The sequence below is a fragment of the Anabrus simplex genome, chromosome 5 (assembly GCF_040414725.1).
Source record: "Anabrus simplex isolate iqAnaSimp1 chromosome 5, ASM4041472v1, whole genome shotgun sequence".
Classification (NCBI taxonomy): domain Eukaryota; kingdom Metazoa; phylum Arthropoda; class Insecta; order Orthoptera; family Tettigoniidae; genus Anabrus; species Anabrus simplex.
In genome coordinates this window covers 131,051,364-131,075,123 of record NC_090269.1, presented here as the reverse complement: position 1 = coordinate 131,075,123, position 23,760 = coordinate 131,051,364, and the positions used below count along the sequence as shown (strand labels likewise).

Here is a 23,760-nt window from a genome sequence, read left to right as displayed (position 1 = left end):
TGGACATTATAAATTTTCCAGCTAACTCATTCTTGTTTGCCTGCGTTTCGCCCTCGTGTGCTAAGTTAGGCTCGTCAGTTGGGACTTAGCACACCACCCAAGACGCAAGGCTAGTGCATACCGTGGAGGCCACTGCATAGGCTACTTGAAGCCACCAGCAGTGCCAATGCACTATGCACTATGTCCAATAACGGACCATTATATTGGTATTATACACAGGTTGACCTCGTTGGAGTGGAGTGGGCCCGTACCCCACCTCAGTGGCGGTACGGCGCCGCACGGCTGCGGGGGCACTGAAACAGTAAGATCTCTGCGGCAGAATTTTTGTTGGACAGAAATGTTTTTAGGGTAAAGTCTTTGTGGTTGAGGCTGAGGGGCCAGCGGCGTGGAAACGTTTATTTCGTTACTTTTATTTTAATGCCACTGGTGTGGTTTAGCAGGAGACGGGAGCTTGGTAATGGCCATACGGAGGGGACAGCAGAGTAACTTCAGGGAAGGTTTCACAAAATTTATACAGAGCAGATAACAACAAAACGAAATGTAACACTATAAGGGGCAGAAGGCCTAGGATTTAGAGAAAAATATAACCTGTTGGGGCTCTTACAAGATGTTAAAAATCCAAGGAGCAAGTAATTTACACAGGTTTCACCTGGGACAGGTGAACCCTAAATATTCTCTCGGTGGCTGGATTGCTCACTAACAATGTCACCGGCGTTAAAAAATCCTAGACGATGCACGGCCCATGAAATCTGGGGGCAAGCTTGCCCGCGGGAACAAAATTCTTGACCATAACTTGGTCTCCTACCTTTAAATTGGTGGGCCTCTGTCCACGATCATATCTTTCCCTAACCTTTTCATGAGAAATTTTAATATTGGCCTTGGCCTTCTTCCAAAGATCTCTAATATTATCTGGATCTATTGCCTCAGGTAGAATATCATTAAGAGACCAAAGGTTAGAGAGCGGCGTGTTGGGAACAAACTTGAACATCAAAGAAGCTGGAGTAAATTTATGGGATTCATGAACCGCTGAATTCAAAGCGAAATCTAACCAATGCAGGGACGTGTCCCACCTAGAATGATCGTCGTGATGATAGGCAATAAGAGCCGACCTCAGATTACGATTGACCCGTTCCGCTAGAGATGGTTGAGGATAGTAAGCAGAAGTAGTCACATGAGGGATGGACAAATCAAAACAGAATTTACGAAAGAGATTGGATGTGAAAGCTTTATCATTATGACACAATATATTGACACAGACCAAAAGAAGCAAAAATGGAATTTCAACAAGAAATAGTGGACTGAGCGGTAGCCAACTTAGTCGGAAATAACCAAGAAAATCTAGTGAAGCCATCTACATACACAAGGATGAATTTATTGGCATACCCCTTTGACTGGGGAAAGGGTCCGACGTAGTCGATATAGAGTCGTTCCATGGGGCGCGACGCTTGATGAGAAGACAAAAGCCCTTGCTTAGTGGACATGGTGGGTTTACTAAGCCAACAAGATTTACAAGATTTTACCAATTCACGGATTTCTCCGTCCATACCCTTCCAGATGAACATTTCACAAATCTTTTCTCGAGTTTTGCAGATGTCTAAATGCCCTCCTAGTGGGATCTCATGGTAGTACTTGAAGATCATAGGTACAAGAACAGCTGGAGCTACAACTTTCATCGTCTTATATCCGGCTCCATGGCTAAATGGTTAGCGTCCCGGCCTTTGGTCACACGGGTCCCGGGTTCGATTCCCGGCAGGGTCGGGAATTTTAACCATCATTGGTTAATTTCGCTGGCACGGGGTCTGGGTGTATGTGTCGCCTTCATCATCATTTCTTCCTCATCACGACGCGCAGGTCGCCTACGGGTGTCAAATAAAAAATCTGCATCTGGCGAGCCGAACATGTCCTCGGACACTCCCGGCACTAAAAGCCATACGCCATTTCATTTCATAGTCTTATCATGCCTCGAAGGGCAACATAAAACCCCATTCCTCAGTACATAAGGGACGACATGTTCCCCAGAAGAAAGGGTTTCCATGATAGGGGCCAGCGTCGGATCTTCACGTTGATATTTTTCAATATCCCTAAAGAGCATGGGAGCATCTGTTAGAATGGCATTAACCTCAGGTAGTATGGACTCGGGAGGTGAAGAGCGATCAACCTGTTCAGGGGTCTCTACCTCATTAGAAAACATACGGCTTAGTCCGTCTGCCACAACATTTTCAGTACCTCTTATATGCCTAACGTCAAATTGGAAGGCAGAAATTCGGATGGCCCACCGGCTATACGACCAGTATGACGCGGCCTACCTAAGACCCAACTTAAGGCTTGGTTATCAGTCTCCAAGTCAAACTTGACATGTTCCAGATAAAGGCGGAACTTTTCTAGCGCAAACAAGACAGCCAAACCCTCAAGTTCATAGATGGAATACTTGGCTTCTTGAGCCGAAAGAGTCCTAGATGCATAGGGGATGGGTCGCCTCCCTAGTTCGGTCTCTTGAAGAAGGACCACCGCCGACGACGACGCGTCGGTTTGGACGATGAATTTCTTCGAGAAATCCGGCATTGCAAACAGGGGCATTACACAGAGCTAATTTGGGATCTTCAAAAGCGGCTTGTTGAGAAGGTCCCCACTCAAATTTGACGCCTTTCCTACGAAGTAAGTTCAAGGGCGCCGCTCTATTGGCGAAATTTGGAATAAATTTCCTGAAGAAATCACCATACCAATGAACCTGGCAATACCTTTGATGTCTTTGGGAGGTTTGAAATCACGGATGGCCTGTGTTCTAGAATGGACTGCTCAAAAAACAGTGTATAACTATGTAAATAAGACTTGAACACAGAAGTCAACCGATGAACTGAACAACACGCAAGATGCAAACGTTCAAATGTATGAAGTGTTCCCACATATATTGTTTTTCGTCTTATATACTTATAAGTTAGTTTTAAGTAGAGATAGTGTTTTATAAACTAATTTTAAGACCTAAAGCATATCATTATAGGCATACAATTGCATTGTCACACAGTGACATACATGCCAGTTCCCGTTTCGACATGCCCCATTTGGACGTGACCAAGTATTTATCATATGGCATTCCCCAGACAATGTAATCTTAATCATAGCTCCATGAGATATATGTGAATGTGTTGTTCAGCTGAAGATGACCCTATGTAGGGGGTCGAAACCGGTGCTGTAGCATAATAAGTGCAATAAATAAGTATTGATAGGTGGAAATCCTTTCCTCTTTCTAATTGTGTAGTTCGTCAATATGGATATGAAGATCATAGATTACGATACCGTAGCCAACCAGGCAAAACGGAATGCATACAGATACCGAAACTTAAAGATCAAACTAACGAACATGATTAAGAGCATTGCTTTTCTGAAGGAATCTCTAATAAATGACTTAACACCTACATTTTTGAGAAAATGTATTAATAAACACAGACACACTATACAAACTTGTAACATGCAAAAAAGAACAAACAAAATCTGGCTGAAAGATGAAATAAAATTTTTATACCGTAAAAAAACATCATCTCAACAACGAACTATACCAGATACATTTAAAAGCATCCAATGGGCTACCACACAGCTACTGGGATGATTTTCAACAGTTTACGACAGAAAAAATAAAGAACTTAGCCACTAACAAACAGAATACACTAAATAAGAAATTAGAAGCGCTTAAACAACGATCCCAACCCAAAACCGAAATTCCGAACACGAATTCTCCAACCCTCCCCAACAAAATTACTGAACACAAATTCCACCCACCCGTAAAAATCTCACAAACACAACTTTTAACAAAATGGAAACTGTTATAACATCACTGCACAGTTACAGGTGGGAAAGGAGCCATCACTTTGAACCCAATGCTAACATCACTGCGCAGTTACAGATGGGAAAGGAGCCATCACTTTGAACCCAATGCCACTCAAATTTTAAGGATGTCACAGGACAGCATAATTCAATGTTAACATATATCAGCAAGATTCAACACACAGCAGAGCTGAATATACATATTTTAGCCTAATTGTATCCATACGCCTGGCACTCTTTTTAAACTTGGAAAGTGTTTTATTCTTTGTACTAACTTGTAGACAAAAATCTCTTATACATACAACGTGATAATTTTACAAGCAAATCATATCATTCAAGCTCCAAAAACATTAACCAAGTGTATAACTGTGTAAATAAGACTTGAACACAGAAGTCAACCGATGAACTGAACAACACGCAAGATGCAAACGTTCATATGCATGAAGTGTTCCCACATATATTGTTTTTATCTTATATACTTATAAGTTAGTTTTAAGTAGAGATAGTGTTTTACAAACTAATTTTAAAACCTGAAGCATATCATTATAGACATACAATTGCATTGTCACACAGTGACATACATGCCAGTTCCCGTTTCAACATGCCCCATTTGGACGTGACAAAGTATTTGTTATCATATGGCATTCCCCAGACAATGTAATCTTAATCATAGCTCCATGATATATATGTGAATGTGTTGTTCAGCTGAAGATGACCCAATGTAGGGGGTCGAAACCGGTGCTGTAGCATAATAAGTGCAATAAATAAGTATTGATAGGTGGAAATCCTTTCCTATTTCTAATTGAGACATTTATAATGCAGACTAAACTGCGTTATTTTATAAACTAATGCCGAACAAAACCCTTGATTTCAAGGGGGGGCATACGTTCAAAAGAACATATCACGGCTCTTTCGTGCACCAATTCCACAGGGATGGACAAACTGAAGCCTCTCATAATTGGGAAGTTTGGGAAGCCAAGGTGCTTCAAGCAGGTGCAACATCTGCCCTGTGAATACAGGCACAACTCTAAGGCATGGATGACATCTGTGCTATTCAAAGAGTGGTTGTTGGACATGGAACGTCGGATGAAGGCTGAAAAGAGGAGAATTCTGCTATTATTGGACAATTACTCTTCTCATAATTGTGTGCCTCACCATTTGGAGCATGTAAGAGTTTTATTTTTGCCTTCTAATACAACTTCAATTCTGCAGCCGCTGGATCAGGGTATAATTCATGCAGTGAAGTGGCATTACCAAGCTCGTGTGGTCCGTCGAATGCTGTGCTACGTTGGCACAAATAGAGACAATGCAGATGGGGGGCAATGCAGATGTTTAATGCTACATGGAAATCCCTGAATGCAGACATCATCACAAACTGCTTTAGAAAAGTTGGAGTGCTTTTTACAGAAGATGTCTCAGAAAGTGAAGTGTTGGATGATGCGGAAACCGAGTGGAATTGGAAGCGTTTGTGTACAACCTTGGATGTGCCATCTACGGTAAGTCTTACCGACTACATCAATGTAGATAGTGATGTAATAGTCCACAAAGAAATCAATGAGGAAATTGTGGAGGACATTACGAATTATAGAGATCCATGTGATGAGAAGGAAGAGGAAGATAACCCCCAAAATGATTGTGATCGACAGAGCTTGACTCTTCAGCATTCAACGAACATGGCACGTAACCTTCAAGATTTTCTTGTCACAAAGTGATGTGCCAGAATCTGTTTTATATTCATGTGCAGTGGTTGATGACTATTTGGAACAAGCTTTTGTGTCTGGATCTGTTCAGAAGATAATCACATACTTTTTCAAAAATTGAGGTTCTTGAACAATGTGTTGACTTGCTGGTACAATGTAAAAATAGAATTTCTGAAAACATCTGTCAGTACTGTAATTCATAATGGTATTTTGAAGTTATATATATATATATCTCCTGCAACGGATATAACAGGGCAGGTGACATTGTAGTTCCGCCCCTAAAAACAACAATAACGGATATAATATTAGGTGAGTTCTTAAGAATTGACTTATGTCAGTATAACAAAATTTCAGTAAAACCAATTATTTTCAGAGGTCCCCAAAATTTTGTCATGCTGGTATTTTACTGTAATAACTTCTTGGAAAATGAAGTTCGTGGGTACTGATAGCAACAGTGTGCGCAGAGCATTGAAAGCGAGATTGAAAGTGCCATGCTAGGTCCTTCCAAATGCACGCGACTGGTGACACTAAAGAACCTTAGTGATTGGAAAATGGATAATAAAGACAATCTTATATACAGTGAAACTCTGTTAAGAAGTTTTTCAAGGGACTGCAAAAAAAAAAAAAACTTCTTAAGCAGGAAACTTCTTAAAAGGGGTAATGCCCAAAAACTTATTCTGTACTTTGAAATACATGTGAAACACACAGCCAACAGATTTCCTTGTTTGTGAACAATACCGAAATAAGCTGCTTACAAAAAGCCACAATATAAAAATTCGATTATCATGACAATATTTATAGAGATAAAGTAAAATAATTGAACATACCATATAATAAATATATTTGATAAGAGAAGGGAACATATTAAGTTATATAAAAACGTTACAAGGTTTGATTATTTTAGCAGGCAGAACCATGTCCTTCCACACTTCCCTTTCCTCTGAACTTACACTCTCTGCTTCGCAACAAATTGTTTTGTAAACGAAAACCAAAAACCCCATTGCACTACAGCCCTTGAAGGGCCTTGGCCTACCAAGCGACCGCTGCTCAGCCCGAAGCCCTGCAGATTACGAGGTGTCGTGTGGTCAGCACGACGAATCCTCTCGGCCGTTATTCTTGGCTTTCTAGACCGGGGCCGCTATCTCACCGTCAGATAGCTTCTCAATTCTAATCACGTAGGCTGAGTGGACCTCGAACCAGCCCCAGGTCCAGGTAAAAATCCCAGACCTGGCCAGGAATCAAACCCGGGGCCTCCGTGTAAGAGGCAGACACGCTACCCCTACACCACGGGGCCGGCTTTGTAAACGATGCCGGCTCAATTTTTAAAGCGTTCCAGCCACCCGCTCGACGCGGTAAAAGGTACCCTTAATTTGCATGAGGCTTTCTCCTGCACAATAGTCCCACTGAAAGGTATGCTGCTGTTTAAACCATATTAGCAGAACTTGTTCTATTTCATCGTACTTTTCAGATTTAACTTCCTTACAATTTGCTGAAGTATTCCCTGCAGAAGCAGAGATCTCTTCTTTCTTCACTATAATACCGTTCAAAGTAGACGGCGGCATCCCCAGCTCCTTTGCCAAAGCAACACGAGAAAGTGTAGATGACGCCACTTTCCTTATAATCTCCACTTTGTCTTTTATTGTTAGTGCCATTCGCTTGATCTCTTTCCTCTGAGTTGCGCTCATTTTCACTTTAAAAAAGCTTTTACGTTGATATTACAAGTACAACTAACTTCACCGACTCCTATTCATACTAATTACGACGCTACACTATTCTTGGCAATCCGTAGCTTAGGCTTACAAGAAGCAAAGACAAGACGTGTACTAGTTTGTTAGCATGTGCTTTCTATCTGCCTCACACCCCTGACACCTGCTTGAAGGATAACGGCAGCAAATGGGAAATCTAGCAACTTACTCTTAGAGATTCTTAGAACCTAGGCCTAAATCGCCCCTGCATTCCTACTGGTTGTCACGGCAACGGGCGTAGTTTCTGGCTGTTTCACAAGTACCGCATGGCCAAGCCAGTATTGAGTTTATTTTCCCGCTTCAATCCTCTTCATGCTATAGGTAATGAAAAGAAATACAGGTTCGAAGTTGCAGAAATTAGTGCATGGAAATGTATCTGGGGTATTACGTGGGAGAGATAAAGGCGCAGTAGTAACGCTAGCACATCTAAACGTAAACAGTTTCTTTCCCCGCGAGAATTTTATTTCATGTCTCCTCATCCTTGTGCTACTTTCTAATAATGTGATGTAATAATTACGAGTGACATGATAATACGTTTAGCTCGTAAAAAGGTAAAATTAAAAATAACTTTCAATTTTATGCCAACACGTGGTATTACAATGCCTGTGTGTGCCTTCCTCAACACCCAGTTGGCTATTAACATTTGTTCAACTTCGTAAACGATCGGGATCTTTCGGCCGGCTGTTTCGCGGCATGTGTATCAGCTGGCTGCTAGCAAATCGGCTGTTTCCTGCATAGAGTCACGAAGTTGTTTTTATTCACCTCACTAATAATAGACACGGAAAATCTTATCAGTTTAGTTCAAAATCGTAATTTCCTCTACGGCAAGGCCCATAAGTATTATTGCAACAACGTAAGACAGAATGCCTGGAAGGAAATAAGCAAGGGAATGAAAAATCTGACAGGTTAGAATATTCAGTTTTGTGGTAGGTTAACAGTAATGTTGTGGACAAATGCACTTTACGGTTTTTAATTAATGTTTAGGCCACCTCGATTAATGACTTTACTCTGTCGCGGCCCGCAAATTACTGCATTAAAGTTTTATCAAATCATCCATTGCGTACTTTATGTTTCGTACGTAGAATCCCGTTCGATTTTATTCCGCTAGATGGAACGGTGGAGTGGAAATTTTGACTGATGGGTTCGATTCGATTCCACAAGTCGAGAGTGAGCATCTGCTGTCCGTGTTGTCATAGCGTGACGTCATATGGCCGTGGCAGGCCCGCACATGTTCCGTGACACCAGACACACACCGCTAGCGCGCGAATGGTCTAACACAGGGTGCAACTTGCGCGGAGACTGGAGGGTTCTAACCACGGGCTGCTTTGAGCGGACGTTTTCTATCTCAAGGGGCACTAAAATCTGAACTGTTTAAGCGGGAAATATATTTACAACAGAACACTTTAAACGGGAAAAATATACATGTATCTTAATGCAACTGATCAAGGGACCGAGAATATCACACTTCTTAGGCGGGAAAACTTCTTACGCGGGAACTTCTTAACCGAGTTTCACTGTATATCCACAGCACTGTTTCAGAAATACAAAAAATATAAATTCGATCCGTCGGAAGTTGTGATGTTGTAGAGTACATGGATCCGCTTTTTTTGAAATTATTTCAATTTAAACATTTGTACTGCAACCAGCAGTCATTCAAGGAATGAAGCATGGGTAAGGCATAAATTCCAATGGCATGAATGCAAAATTTGAGTGAATTATGTTCATTAGTTAGTATTTTATGTATATTTTTGTCACAGGTATGCTCAAACTACTGGCAGGCAAATTATATCTCATTCCGCAATCAACTATGTCGCCTCTTTATTGGGACTTGAATGGGTTAATGAACTGTACAGTAGAAGTCCGTTACAGCGAGAATTCATAATAGCAGAAAATTGACTCGCTATAGCAAATTGTCGTCATATCCGATTTTTGTATAAAAGTCGGAAACCCCCATGCACATTAAAATCGGTATGAAGCGGCAGTCAGTTTGTTCAAAACTTGCGTTTCCGCAGATTATATCCATATTACGGCTTACTTGTTTGTTATTTTTCGAAATTCGATACTACGTGAAAGTGTAAGTTTAATTTCATTCTGAAAAAAATATAGTACTGTATTTCTTCGAATCCAAGATGAACCCCCACATTTTCCATCAAAAATCTTAAATCAGGCTCAAGAAGTAAGATACTTTGTAAAATCATATGAATTGCCTTAGTTGTACAGTAGGCCTACGCATTTTTAGACGCCGAACATTGAATTTCGCCCTTTTTTTTGCGGCTCTACAATTATTCTTTATTTCTGTGGGGTTAAGGACCATTAACTTAAAATTGGCATCATAATACCGAAGAGAACCCGTTGAAAATTTGCTGGCAATAACTATTCCATGCGTCTCTACAATACGACGATCCATCAGGAAATTATTTTTGCTGTCTATAAAACTGTTATTTTACTCAGCATTAGATATAACCAGCTACCGCTACACGCACGTCTTGCTTACCGGGTTTGGCCAAATTCAGCGGCTAGCGATTAATAGGCCTAATGGCGGACGTTGAAAGTCAACGAAAGAGTTTATTGCGCCACGGTTTGGCCATCCCGCCCTGCGTTTTTCGCGCACATACCTCACAATTTCATCTTCGACTTCTTTAAAGCGTCCTTGTTGAGGACCACTGAATGCATTTTTTATACAGTACACATTTTTTTAGCTCTTTGTCTTCATGCTAATGCCAAATATTGGCTTTAGTTAGGCCTATGCCATATATTCTTGCGGCTACAGAATTATTCTACAATTGAGAGTGTTTAATAACCATTAACTTAAAACTGGCATCGTAATAACGACGAGAACCCATTGAAAATTTGCCGGCAATATCTTTTCCACTTATCTTTACAATACGACTATCATCACGAAAATACTCCTGCTGTCTATAAAACTTAATTTAACTAAGCGTCAGGTACAATAGACGCGTTATAACTCTGCCACTGAGTAGCCATGGCCTTTCTAAGAATTCGAAGGCTGACATGTTTTGATGCCATTCTGCAGATTTAGAAACGCTTTTGTAGAGGCTAATAGAACGCCATTCTCTCTTTACTATTTCCTGAGATCCAGTGACGTTACACACAGGTACTGTACAACCCAACGAGCTAGAAATAGTCCACTTTCTAGCTCGTTGGTACAACTGGTTGTCGCGGCTAGCGATGTATAGTAAAGAGGCGATCGTTCATTGTCAACGAGTTTTGTGTGTGCGTGCGCATGTGAAAAGCAGCAGCGTGGTTACCACTGTAGTTGCTGGAGGTATCCATTAGCTTACTGTTAGGCCTGAAATGCAAGACAACCCTTGAGTTTCTGCATGAGATTCTGAGAAAAAAAATTCTTGGATTCGAAGAAACACGGTACCACTCCAGAGGTTTATGTGGCAAACACTTCAGTTTTCTTCTTCAAACGGTGTCACCTAACCTAACCGTATATGAATCATGAAAACATATCGTCCCCACTCTGGCAAACTAGCGAAAGTGACAAACTAGGGAATCTGTAGTTCTCAAGTTTTGGTCTATATTTTATTATTAATATATTGTCTACCCTCTTTCAAAGTCTCACATTTGCAGCTCGTTCTGTATGCCTAACACACAAAACCAATCATTAAATATAAACATTGATCTGACATGAGTAATTACAAATTCTTTCAGCTCTCCTAACCTTTTGACAATTTGCAGATTCGTTAGTTTGCCAGAGTAGGGGCGATATTTGAAACGCATGTAGAGAAATTGTAACCTCCTTGCGAAAAATGTTCACGTAAATAGGCTTTCCGAACTTTAACTAGACACGAGAAGATATGAAATATCCTCTGAAATCAGCTATATCTTGAGGTGTATCACATTCTTACTTAATTTCCGTAACTTATATAACATTAAAATTAAGACATCGTTTACTTCAGTCTTTATTTTTAACGAGTTAACAACTGGTATCGGCCATGTTATTTACGCATTTATTACGAAAACGTGTTATCCTCTTTCATTTCGAATTTTCTTTACAGAACAGCAGTCGACGGGTATTACTAATCAACTCCATGTCGACGAGAGAGCTCGCAAATGCACAAAGTGAGAAAAATATACCGTACCGAAGATGATCAATCGCATTTTGTTGCAATCGTTTCAGTTTTCTTTTTCAGACAGCGTCACCTATCCTAACTTAACCGTACTATACGTATGATGAAAACACACTTCAAGTGCCAGTAGAGAAATTATAACCTTCTTGCTATAAATTTTCATAATAGCCTTTCCGTAATTTAACCAGCCGCCGAAAATATAAACTAACCTCAGAAATCAATTAAGCACTCTGCCATATTTCGAGGTGTGTCTCATTCTTTCTTAATTGCAGTATTTAGCCTCAAAATTAAGCGGTCGTTTAGTCAGCCTTAATTTTTAACGAGTTAACAACTACTATTGGCCACGTTATTTATGCATTTATTACGAAAACGTGTTATCCTCTTTCATTTCGAATTTTCTTTACGGAACAACAGTCGACGGATATTACTAATCGACTCCAACATCGACTTCGAATGTCGACGAGACAATTCACTAGTGCACATAGCGAGGAAACGATGCCGAAGGTAATCGATCACGTGCGATATCATCTCTGGGATGCATAAATATCGGTAACGGACAAACTTGCGCGCACTTAATCGCTCTTAATAAGGGATGCATCAGTGATAGGGGTCTTGCTGTAACCGAAGGACAATACACAGTTTAATATAGAAATTTTGAAGGGACTGAAAAAGTCGCTATAACGGAGTTCTCGTTATATGCCATAATCACTATAGCGGACTTCTACTGTATTTGCATTGCATTAATTCTTTCATTTCTAACCTAAAATGGCTATATGCTACACGTTCTGTCCTACCAGAGTTATTCATCATTTAATGTTCAGATCTAAACCCTTTCTTTTAGACAATAAGAGGATGTTTGTCTAGTCCTCATTCCTCTTGAAACAATTACCACCTTCCCCACTTTCTTTTAGACATTTTACGATATCCTCAACACATGTAATTAATCTCATAATGGAACCGTATTGAAGATGATGTATTAAAATTATAAAATTCTTTTATTTGCAACTACCTATTCAATACATTACAATACACTCATTGAATTATAGTATAATCATGAAGTGTCTTAAATAATGGGACATGTTTCGTTCGGCATGTATATGCAAGTTCAGCATTCAGTTACTCGATCGTAGATACCCTATATCTTCTCTTATTACTTCATCCAAACACGTCAAGACAAGGGCAGACCATATAAATCAATAGACTGACGGTTATAAGGGCATCTTCTGTAATCAGTACTGTACATATAATATTTGCAGTTCTCCAGTTTTTGCCAGTTGTAGGTCTACCTGTAAAGCTCATGCTGTAATTTGGTGTGTTTAGAGAGCTTGTAGATGCACAAAAGCATCCTGATTTGGAGCTGTTTTCCTTTGGTGTCCTGTGCCAAGGCACCTGTCAATACTTGCACTCTTTTGGAAACTTTTCCGCAGGTACCAGATCAAATTATGAGCAATCCCTAGCATTCTGGCATCATACCTCTGCAAATAGCCTTCGTGAAGCAGTGTAAGAGTGGCTTCATTCAGCAACAAACGCTTCCCCCATTACCTACCTTGGTCCGTGCTGTAAACCATGACTTGCAAACACTACATTCCACACAGACCAAACTGAGACATTGTTACCTATCAGCTGACACCCCCCAAACATCCAAATGATAGTGGGGTCTTTCTTATGTAAACAGGGCATATTATTACTGTAAGTCTGATCCCATCCCATCATGCTTTCACTGCATTTTGCAGTGCCATATAGCTCTGGAAGAAACTGCTCAAGGGTAATGCTGGTGAGAATAGGTATGTTCTTCGTATTGTTAGCAAGAGTTGAGTAGTTCACTTAATTGCTGAGCATGTTTAGCAGATAAAAGCGCCACAATTGCTCGAAATATTTTTCAGGCTTGGTCCTTTTCAATAATATGTTTTTCTCCCTCCTTTCAGCTTTTCAGGGCAAAAATTCTCTTCTCTTAAAACTAATTTTCTCATAAAACCAGTCCCTCCAAATATGTCTAATGCAGGCGTGAGTTCATGAGCAGTTTGATAGTGATCCTTCTAGTACTATTACAGGTCTTGCCCATTACTGCTTAGAACTTTTAAATATTTTCAGTGTCCTTTCCCTGCACTACTTCTCCTCAAACTGGCAACATGCTTAGCAGTCACTTAGATCACTTAACGTCCAGCCAGCCAGTGAGAAGCATGTTTCTGTTCCAATAATTGCTGCAGTAGCTCTAAAATGCCTTTGAGAGTGGTGACCCTATCATAACAATAGCCTAAAATGAGTGGTGGTAATCATTAGCCGTGGAAAAGGAGAGGCAACAGTTGGGAAGTGCCATCAACACCCTGACCTGGCAGGAGCTGGACAAGGGGTAATGATGATGATGATGATGATGATGATGATGATGATGATATAAAGTCAACAAAAGTCTTCATAATTTCTTTATCATCTTGGTTTTATATTCACATTAGTCGATTTCTGTTTCTATTTATACACCTTTGGAACTACACTATTATTCAACAACAGCTCATTTCCATGTTGACACAGCAGTACCAGACTAACCACATCAAGGTTGTTTAAATGGATGCCAAACAAAATCTAGCAGACAGCAAAAAGGCTTTCATCATTAATGAATTAGTTTCAGGTATAAGTGGATTCAAGATACGATTCATTTTTATACACTTCTGACTTCTACCACAGCATTGAGGTTAACAATTTTGTGTAACAACTTTAAGAACTCGCTGGATTTCAAGAAGTGTTATGATAATGACAAAATATTTTGCAATAAATTTAACAACATAGTCTTTTTATGTAATAAATCTAGTCTCAAAATCACCACGAAGTGTTCAAAATATCCATAACAATTACCAAAGAAAAATTCTATGTTTTAAATGTTCTTTCACTATTTTAACAGTCTACATCCACAACTTGTAAAATATGTTTTATGTATCAATTCAACTACAGAGGAAGCCAAAAGAAAAAGCTCTGTTTGTAATTCGTTAATTTTGAAACAAGCAGACACTTACTTCTCATGCAGAAGTGTAGTGTAACTGTTAAATTTTGTCATGAGTAGGTGGCTCTGGCAATCTGTGCCATACATGCTAGAGTGTTGGGGCAAGCCCACCAGTACAGCGGAAGACAGTCAAGTAGCAACAATGGCTGATTTTAGGATATCATTTGTGGAACACAAGGCTGTATTGAAATGGTTCTGGAAGTACGAGAACATTTATAAGGTTCAGCTGCAGTGGGCAGAAAGTTCAGAACATGGCCACCAACACGTCGAACCATGGCCCTGACCATGAACTGTTACAAGTCGAGCGACCAGTGCTGCGGTCTTATAGTATTTTGCCCAAGCATTACAAAAATCAGTGAAGCAGGGAGCATGCAATGTGGGGTGAGCCGATCAAGTGCAAGATGCATTCTTAAGAGTGCAAAGTGGAAAATATTTATTCCAAGACTGCTTTACGCGATGAAAGAGGACAACCTGGATCAAAGGTTGGAATACTGTGAATGGTTTGAGCACGTGGTTTGTGAAGATGAGGAATTTGCAGGGAAATTTGTGTGATTTGACTAGGTGCAATTCAGACTTAACAGTACTGTGAACTGCCACAGTTGTCTCTGTTGGTCTCCTGTAAATCTTCTTGTTCATGTGGAGAAGGCATTGAATCTACCGGAGCTTAATGTGTGGTGTGGTCTGTCGTCGTATAGTTTCATTATACCCTTTTCTTCGAGGGTACCGTAACTGATCAGATGTATCTTGATATGCTTCAAACAAGGATTTTGCCTGTTATCCACAGCCTGTATGGCAACAAAACTTTTTACCTGCAGCAAGATGGAGCCCTGCCTCACTACCATAGAGATACCAGGTTGTACCTGGATGCCTCTCTGCCTGGACAGTGGGTAGGTCGAAGAGGTGCTTTTGAGTACCCACCTTGGTCTCCTGATTTGACACCTCTGGACTTCTATCTGTGGAGGACCATCAAGAATGACTTGTATCGACAAAAAAAAAGCTGCAATCAAGCTGCATGAAAAAATCGTGGCATCATGTGCTGGCATTACGCCAGATATACGGACAGCCATAATTTGTTCTGAAGTTGGTGCCATTGGCCTTGTTTCGAAACTGCTGGTGATCATTTCCAACATGTAACATTACTATCTCCCATTGCCAAAAATTGTACCTGCAAGTCATATTTGTCAGAAGATATGGACTATCTTTCGTCCATAGGAGATACAGTTTATTAGTTACAATTTTCTGGAACCCACACAAGTGTTCTCATAATGACACATTATTTATTGAATTGCAACAAGTTTCTCTAAATTTTAATGTTGCTTAAATGTGTTTTAATATGAATGTTATATTTTGTGTAAGCCTTATATACCTGTAGCTGAGGAAGGTCAAAAGAATGACAGGAGCATGTCCTACAATTAGTAATTTTTAATAAGTTAATATTGTGATGTACTGAAAAGTTGGATAAATAAATCATTCCTTATATAACAATAAATTAAATTTGTCTTACTTTCAATATACTTCTGAGTTGGCCGTGCAGTGAGGGTCGCGTAGCTGTGACCTTTCATTCAGGAGATGGTGAGTACAAATCCCTCCGTCGGCAGCCCTGAAGATTGTTTTCTGTGTTTTTACCATTTTCATACCAGGCAAATGTTGGGGCTGCACTTCAAAGCTACGGCTGCTTCCTTCCCAATCCTAAGTTTTCCAGCCTTGTGTCACTGAAAATCTTCTGTGTGTTAGTGTGATTTTAAACCACTAGTAAAAAGGAAAAACCTGAAGCGTGCTTTCACTAAAATCAGTTACTAATTAGTGTTAGTTTGGTCTGGGCAATTTCTGATCTTTTACATCTGCTATTTCTGTAAACCAATCAACCCATTTTGACCAGCTGCTTTCCGGCTAGTATCTATCCCATACAGAAAGGTTTTCTTCCTCGACAAGTGATATAACCCTTCTCAGCAGACTAGTTACTGCTATAGAATGAAGGGCCTTTGGGGCATTTTCATACCCGTATGTTGTAAAAAAATTATTCAGAAGTCGGTTAAGAAATAAATAAAATTGGCACATTTATGGATATTTATGCTACCAGTGGACAGTTTCATAATAAACAAAACTATAAACACATTGGAGAGGATTTTGACATACAAAGTTTACATCCGTAAACAACTGAAAGTGCTACACTACCATGGGTTCTGTAGAAAATATCACTCAAAAGGAGGTGCATATCACTTGTCACTTCAAGTTTAACAAAGATGATTCATATCCTCGTGCATACAAATATAACTACCAATAACTTTCATTCCCTTGCCTTGATGCTGCAGGGCTTTTGTCCAAAAAACATTTCCCTTTATCCTCTCCTTACCTATTTGAGACATACACTAATAAGGTTACAGTCATTACTTACATTTTATAGCTATTAATTTTTCATGTTTCAGCTTTTCGTTGTTGTTATTGCTACTATTGGAATCCAGCTCGTAAACAGCGACCACATGCACCACGTTTGATGCAGTCTTCCCCTAGCCATACTTCCGCTTCAGAACTTGAAAGCGATTCCAACACCACGGAGGACGAAGGTATTTTTCTTTATTTTCAAGTCTTTCACTTTTAAGATCTTACTGAAAATTAGAGGATTCTTTCAGTGAATAGCTTCTTGTTGATTGTATTTATTGAAGGAGAAAAATGTGTATTGACGAAACATTCCTGATATACTTCTAGCCAATTCAGAGGTATACAGTAGTTGTTTGAAATGAGCAAAGTGTGTTTAAGTGTTGCAGCAAAAGCTGCCTTATTAAAGCACGTTTTAAAAAGATTTTAAAAAATATATGTGCGGAAATCACAGTTACAATTGTTAGTTTAACCTTTTATGTATAATGAATAGTACAGAACCCTAGGAATCATTGCTGCTTACCATTTGAAGTACCTGCCCCCCCTGCTAGCCATGATCGTTAAACATCAAGTTAAGTTTTCACCAACAGAATGTTGGCTGATAGGGTAGGAGAGGTGGTGGTATAAAATTTCTAGATGTTGATTCCCAAAGGGAACCTAAAATATTTTGTCCTGAATGAGTAAATTTATAATACCAATATAATGGTCCGTTATTGGACATTATAAATTTTCCAGCTAACTCATTCTTGGTTGCTTGCGTTTCGCCCTCGTGGCTAAGTTAGCACACGAGGGCAAAATGCAAGCAACCAAGAATGAGTTAGCTGGAAAATTTATAATGTCCAATAACGGACCATTATATTGGTATTATAAAATTTCTAATCGCTAGATTGTGTGCCAAAAACCTGGATTCAATTCCAAACCCCTCTGCAGGGTTCATTTGGAGTGAGGGCCTATGGCACTCTTGATGGAAATTCGGCCATTTGGATAGTGACGTTAAGCCTTTAGTAGAACCAGACTCCGTGGTGTTATTCGACAAGTGTAGGCTATGTGCTGACACCACTTTTCACCCTGTCCCTACCTCGTTATTATTGTCCCACATCCGGATGCGCAGACCACCTGTGAACATGAAATAGAAAGACCTACACCAGGCAATCCAAACATGTCCTCGGACTCCCCAATTATTGAAGAGTAGTCAAGAATCTTGGCATGCTAAAGATATCTGGCAGTGCATTCAGTGTTGCCCAACAAAATTAAATTTACTCGGCCATAGAAGCCGTCCAGTAGAAGTCTTCTTTTGTTGCTAGACAGCAGCGCAATCAAGATGTTGAAATGATAGGCAGGACACCTAGAGGATACTACTTCAGAAGGTCTTCAACTCTGTAGCTGAAGCCATACAGTCATCAATTGAATCGTTCGTTGTTGAAAGGTACTAAGTCTACATTTTTTACAAATTCGTTTTATAGCGATTTTGCGTTCTAAGAAGCAAGATGCATGTTTTGGTGTTGAAAGGAACCATTTCCTGGCAGCGCTTGTGCCATTACCAAAGCCGTCAGGTTAGTTATTCCGTGTTGAAAGGAACTTAGTCCTGCAGTTAGTGCGTTTCAACATGGAATGTCTACCAGCGCCAACCAACCTATGCAGAGAGCGCTGCTGTGTCTCGGATGTCAAGATTGGCACGCTTGTTTCATTTGTTTACATAGATGTTGAGTGTTGTCATTGACAATATATCCTATGTGGTTGTTGTGCTCTGTATATTATTACTCTTCTTCTTGCTGTGTTCTTGAAGATATTTTCATCATGGACAACGAAGTTATGGCAGAAAAGAAACATAAACACAACGAAGAAAATAAGGCCAGGAATAAAGTAAAGCGATCAAGGGTAAAGGATACTGTATATACAAGCTATGCAGGAAAGGCAGTTCCTCAGAAAAGTATTGGACCTCCCTGCAAGTGTGATGGAAATTATAATTTTTACCTAGATAGTATCTGTTCAACCATTTCACTTCCAAGGGATTCGAACGATTATTGATACTGAAGTTATGATTACTTAATAGATGTTGGACAAAGTATTTACCTAGGTAACTTGTTTGTTTTAGGTGCAAGCGTCACTGCTTCAATATATTGCAAGAAGAAGAGAGGCTGCAGATATTTAGTGCTTTTTACGATTATGAAACAGAAAATGAACAGGATATCCACTTACAGAGACTGATTGAATGGCATCCCATTAAAAGGCGAAGACCTAGGGCTGTTAATCAAGACGGAGAATGACCAAAAGTGGAACGTGAATCAGCATATACAGTACACATTTTGTTCTTAGAAATCAGGAGCATCTGCAGGTCTGTAGGAATGCATTCATTAGTTTACACGGATTAACACAGAAGCATGTATTCAGGATTGCTAAGCTGTTGGCGAAAGGCGAAAGCCCAGTGGACAAGAGGGGATTCAATAAGAAGATGCATGCTATATCACGTGAAATCTGCACTGAAATTCGGGACCACATTCTCAAGTTTCCAGTCAAAACTTCTCATTATGGGAGTAACAAAGTAAACTATTTGGATGCAAGGCTGAACCTTAAAAAAATACATGATTTATTTTGTGGGGAACATCCTAATCTTGAAGTAAACTATACATTTTATGTTGATTATTTCAATAAGAACTTTGGCTATAAATTTGATAGACCCCTAATAGATGTGTGTAGTATCTGCGAACTTCAAGTCAAAATGAAGTCTCCGCACTTATCACAAAATGTTAAATTAGCAGCAGCAAGTGAGCTAAATATTCACAAGCGCAGAAGTCACAAATTTTATTCTTCTATGAAATCATGCTCAGAATCATGCCAGCCTGATGATACAGCCTGTGTTGCCTTTGACTACATGCAAAATTTACCTGTACCTCATATACCTGTTCAGGAAATATTCTACCTAAGGTAGCTATGGGTACATGTATTTACAATACACAACCTCCAAGACAATAGTTCCAAAGTATACATGTATCATGAGGGGCACGCCAAGAAAGGGGCCAATGAAGTGTGCACATTCATATTGGACTATCTCACCAACAAGATTAAACCAGGCACGAAGAAACTTCACTTGTACTGGGATGCGTGTCCAGGCCAAAATAGGAATCGTTCATTTATTCGTTTCTGCATGGGCTTGGTCGAAGATAAACGATTCGAGGAAATTGTTCACCGCTTCCCTATTAGAGGTCATTCCTTCCTGCCTTGTGATAGGGATTTTGGTGTTTTCAAGAAACAAATTAAGCGCTGCGACAGAATCTACACTCCAAAAGAATACTGTACAATCATTGCTGATGCAAAAAAGGATGTTACAGTAAAAATGTCGAAGGAACTGACATCATTGATGTGGAAGCGTGGTGGCCTAAGCATTATAGGAAAACAACTCTAAGTGATGAATCAACAGGGAAGGACGTTCCTAGAAGTGCGAAGGTGGTGTTTGCTCCTGCATCGTTTTCCGAGTTCCAGTATTCTGCAGAACGTCCTGGCAGAGTGATTGCTCGTCCCTTAATTGGGAGTATAGTCCATCACACATTCCATTTGTCTCAGCCTGGGCCAAGAAATGGTCCTATTATGGATCAGTTGATGAAGGCCTATGAGAAAGGACGAGTACCAATCAAAACAGCAAAAAAGGATGATCTCAAGAAGATTCATCGTTATGTAACGACTTCTGAGGCGAGTAAAGCATTCTTTGATGAATTACTAGAATGGCCGTGTCAGTGAAAAAGGTTTACCTGTCTTTTCTAACAGTATTAGTTGTTTTGCTAATATGCTTTTGTTCCTTGATATCTGTAACTACAGTGCAGCTGTTTTATTAATAATGGGTTTATTTAAACATACCGCATAACAAAATAATAAACAATTCCGTGTGTTGTTTGAAGAAAATTATGGTTATTCCATTTAAGATACCTTTTATTTTGATGCTTGCATATACATATATTCATTTACAAATTAAGGAAATACACCAAGAACGTAAAAGTTATTGCTCGTTTACAGGTTCTGTTCGTTCCATGTTGAAAGGAACTAAGTCCAGTTACGTATTTTGTCTGTAAAAGTGTTAGTAGCATACGGAACAATACAATTTTTACTTTATTATAACGGCGTGTGTGTGCACTTTACATTGTACAAACAATTATGTCTCATATTACAATACAAGAGCGGAAAAATCGTCTTTTGGTTTATCTGAAAACTTTAAAAATTAGACATAGTGCCTTTCAACAATGAGCTGTTCAATTGAATTATTACTTGGCTGAAATATCTATTGAAAATGAAAATCCACAGCCTGTTTCCAGTCATTTGACTGGGTCACGAATGGAATGAATGAAGCCCCCATCTGGCGGCGAGGATAGGAAATGTGCCGGCTGCCGAAGCCTGTCGCACTCCTCTGGGGCAATGAATAATGAATGATTAATAAAATGAAATGTTAATGGAGAGTGTTGCTGGAATGAAAGATGTCAGGGAAAACCGGAGTACCCGGAGAAAAACATGTCCTGCCTCCACTTTGTCCAGCACAAATCTCACATGGAGTGACGGGGATTTGAACCGCGGTATCCAGTGGTGAGAGGCCAGTGCGCTGCCACCTGAGGTACGGAGGCTTCTTAAATATCTATTATAGAGCAATATTTGTAAGAAAGGATATAACAGATGCAGCACGAGAGTAAACCAGCTTAGGTGCAAATTGGTATCGGCTGATTTGAGTTATTCCACGGGGTTTACCATATAAAACTCGAGCGCTTGCATACGGCCGAGCCAAGGCAGGTTGGCTGGTTTCCACCACACCGGCGGTGCAACTGGCCCCAGTTGGCCCATACTCTGTCTTCACTTCCTAAATCTGTAAATCTGCATATGCAGTATAAGAAATCAAACTAAACTCTTACCTCACAGCAAATGCTGGAAATGTCATCCTTCCGGACCTAAACAGGCATTGTACAGGTAAGCACATTTCGATTGACGCACTTTAGCTCAGCCACTCTGTTTTTAATTGCAGTTCATGTTTTCTGTAAGTCCCTCCAATGTGTATGGATTTGTTTAGTATTCTGTCCTTCAGGATAACCCCCTGTGCGTAGGGGCAGTGGAATAACACCCACGGTCCCCTGCCTGTCGTAAGAGGCGACTAAAAGAGGCCCCAGGGGCTCTTAACTTGGGAGCGTAGGTTCACGACCATGGGGTCCTCAGCTGGGTCCTGGCATTGCTTCCACTTACTTCTGCCAGGCTCCTCACTTTCATCTATCCTGTCTGACCTCCTTTGGTCAAGTCTTGTTCTTTTTCGACCCCAACAGTATTAGAGCATTCGAGGCCTAGGGGGTCTTTCATTTTCTCGCCCTTCATGGCCCTTCTCTTCCTTTGGCCGATACCTTCATGTTTCAGAGTGTCTTATCCCTTCCATTTTTCTCTCTGATTAGTGTTACATACAGGATGGTTGCATAGTTGTACTTCCTCTTAAAGCAATACGGTAAAACCTTGTTAATTCGAAGTCGTTAGGACTAAAAAATCTGACTTCGAATTACGTGATTTCGAATTAACCGCCAATTCGCAATTCAGAAGTACCAACCCTTACCGCGTTAACAAAATATTCTAAGGCCCGTTACTGCATGCAGTTAACCTTGATTCACAGTTTATACCTTTCAAATACCACGAAAAAAACTATTTCCGAAATGTATCCAACAAGGTGCATTTACAATGTTCAAATAATGCACTTGGATAAATCACTGACAAACATAACCTCACGCAACAAAAGAAAAAAATCGCACATTTCAAAGACGAGGATAAATTATGCCGGTTCCCCTGTGCAAATACATTATTTATTGGATTTCTGTACTGTTTGCATTTTTAGATGCTTTGTACTGGCATGGAAAGTGCCAGACGCCCTTAAAACATTGTAGCTTATCGAACTTTCCTATGACGAGGGGATAAAGTATCTCGCTTCCATGTGCATTGCAACGCACTACTATGACCCCCATCCCTCATCCTTGTACGATTTCCCGGCTGACAATTTCTCCTTTAAAACCATAAGACCGTTTGGGCTCGCATTAAAATAAAGCAATGCAGTTTCACCAACAACGACAATCTTGTTCAGTGCCTACGAATTTATTATATGAGCCACGTTTTTTCGTCAACTGTCGGCATCGCCAGTGTTCGCAGATTCTATTTACCCGCACACTGCCTGTTGCGTGATATTACGGCGTTCCTTAAAAGGTTGAATACAAAAGAATTCCGATTTCATTCAACTTAGCAATCATGAAGAGCACTGTAGACCCACCGAAGTGAGTGTAAGTGCGGAGAGCTACCCCTCCATGTTCCGGAACGCGCGTTCTATTATGACGCGGAGCGGATAAATTTTAAGTTGAAATTACTCTGTAACACTGTAACATACTATTGTTTTAAAATGTAAAGGCAGTTTCGAATTAAAAGTCTGAATTTCGGTAATGGGGCCAACATTGTACTTCGAATTACGAATTATCCGTATTTCGAATTAAACAATTGAAGTAACATGCAAAACTGTATCTCATGTCTCCGGGAACGAGAGCTTCTTCGAATTAGGCGAGATTTTGAATGAACCGATTTTGAATTATCGAGGTTCTACTGTTCCGCAAAATGAGGGGGTTTTTGAACAGTTATTGCTGCTCGCAGATTTGGAGTACAGTGAATCCAGCCTGTCAGTCAGTGCAAAGATAGAGAACAGAATACACTGCAAGTGGATTATTTTGCGTACTGAGTGAGAGTAATTGACCTTATCTAGTGACACAGTATAGTGATAAGTGGCTGATTCAGTGGTAAAAAGCTATCCCATGAAAGTGATTTATTGGGTGCATATTCTCTCTTGAAAATGTCGAATAAATAAAGAACAAAATGCATATTTATTCAAAGTACAATCATTTTTCACACCAAACCAAACCGAAGTACTTAAATATCAAGACGATAATCTGAAATGGGTCTTACCAACATTCTTGTGAATAGCCAGAAACAGCCACAGTGCTTGGATATTTTAGCCAATGACAATTGAATTCTTTGAAACTTAC

General features: G+C 40.0%; 1 protein-coding gene across 2 annotated transcripts in view; it reads left to right on the top strand.

Moving 5' to 3' along the window:
- Lnpk (zinc-ribbon metal-binding protein lunapark) overlaps positions 1 to 23,760 on the top strand; it is a 170,114-nt gene that overhangs the window by 64,025 nt on the left and 82,329 nt on the right. For both annotated transcript variants that reach the window (XM_067147121.2, XM_067147123.2), the window contains exon 7: positions 16,780 to 16,917. In XM_067147121.2, the coding sequence (XP_067003222.1) occupies positions 16,780 to 16,917 (138 nt within the window). The remainder of the gene's footprint in view (positions 1 to 16,779; positions 16,918 to 23,760) is intronic.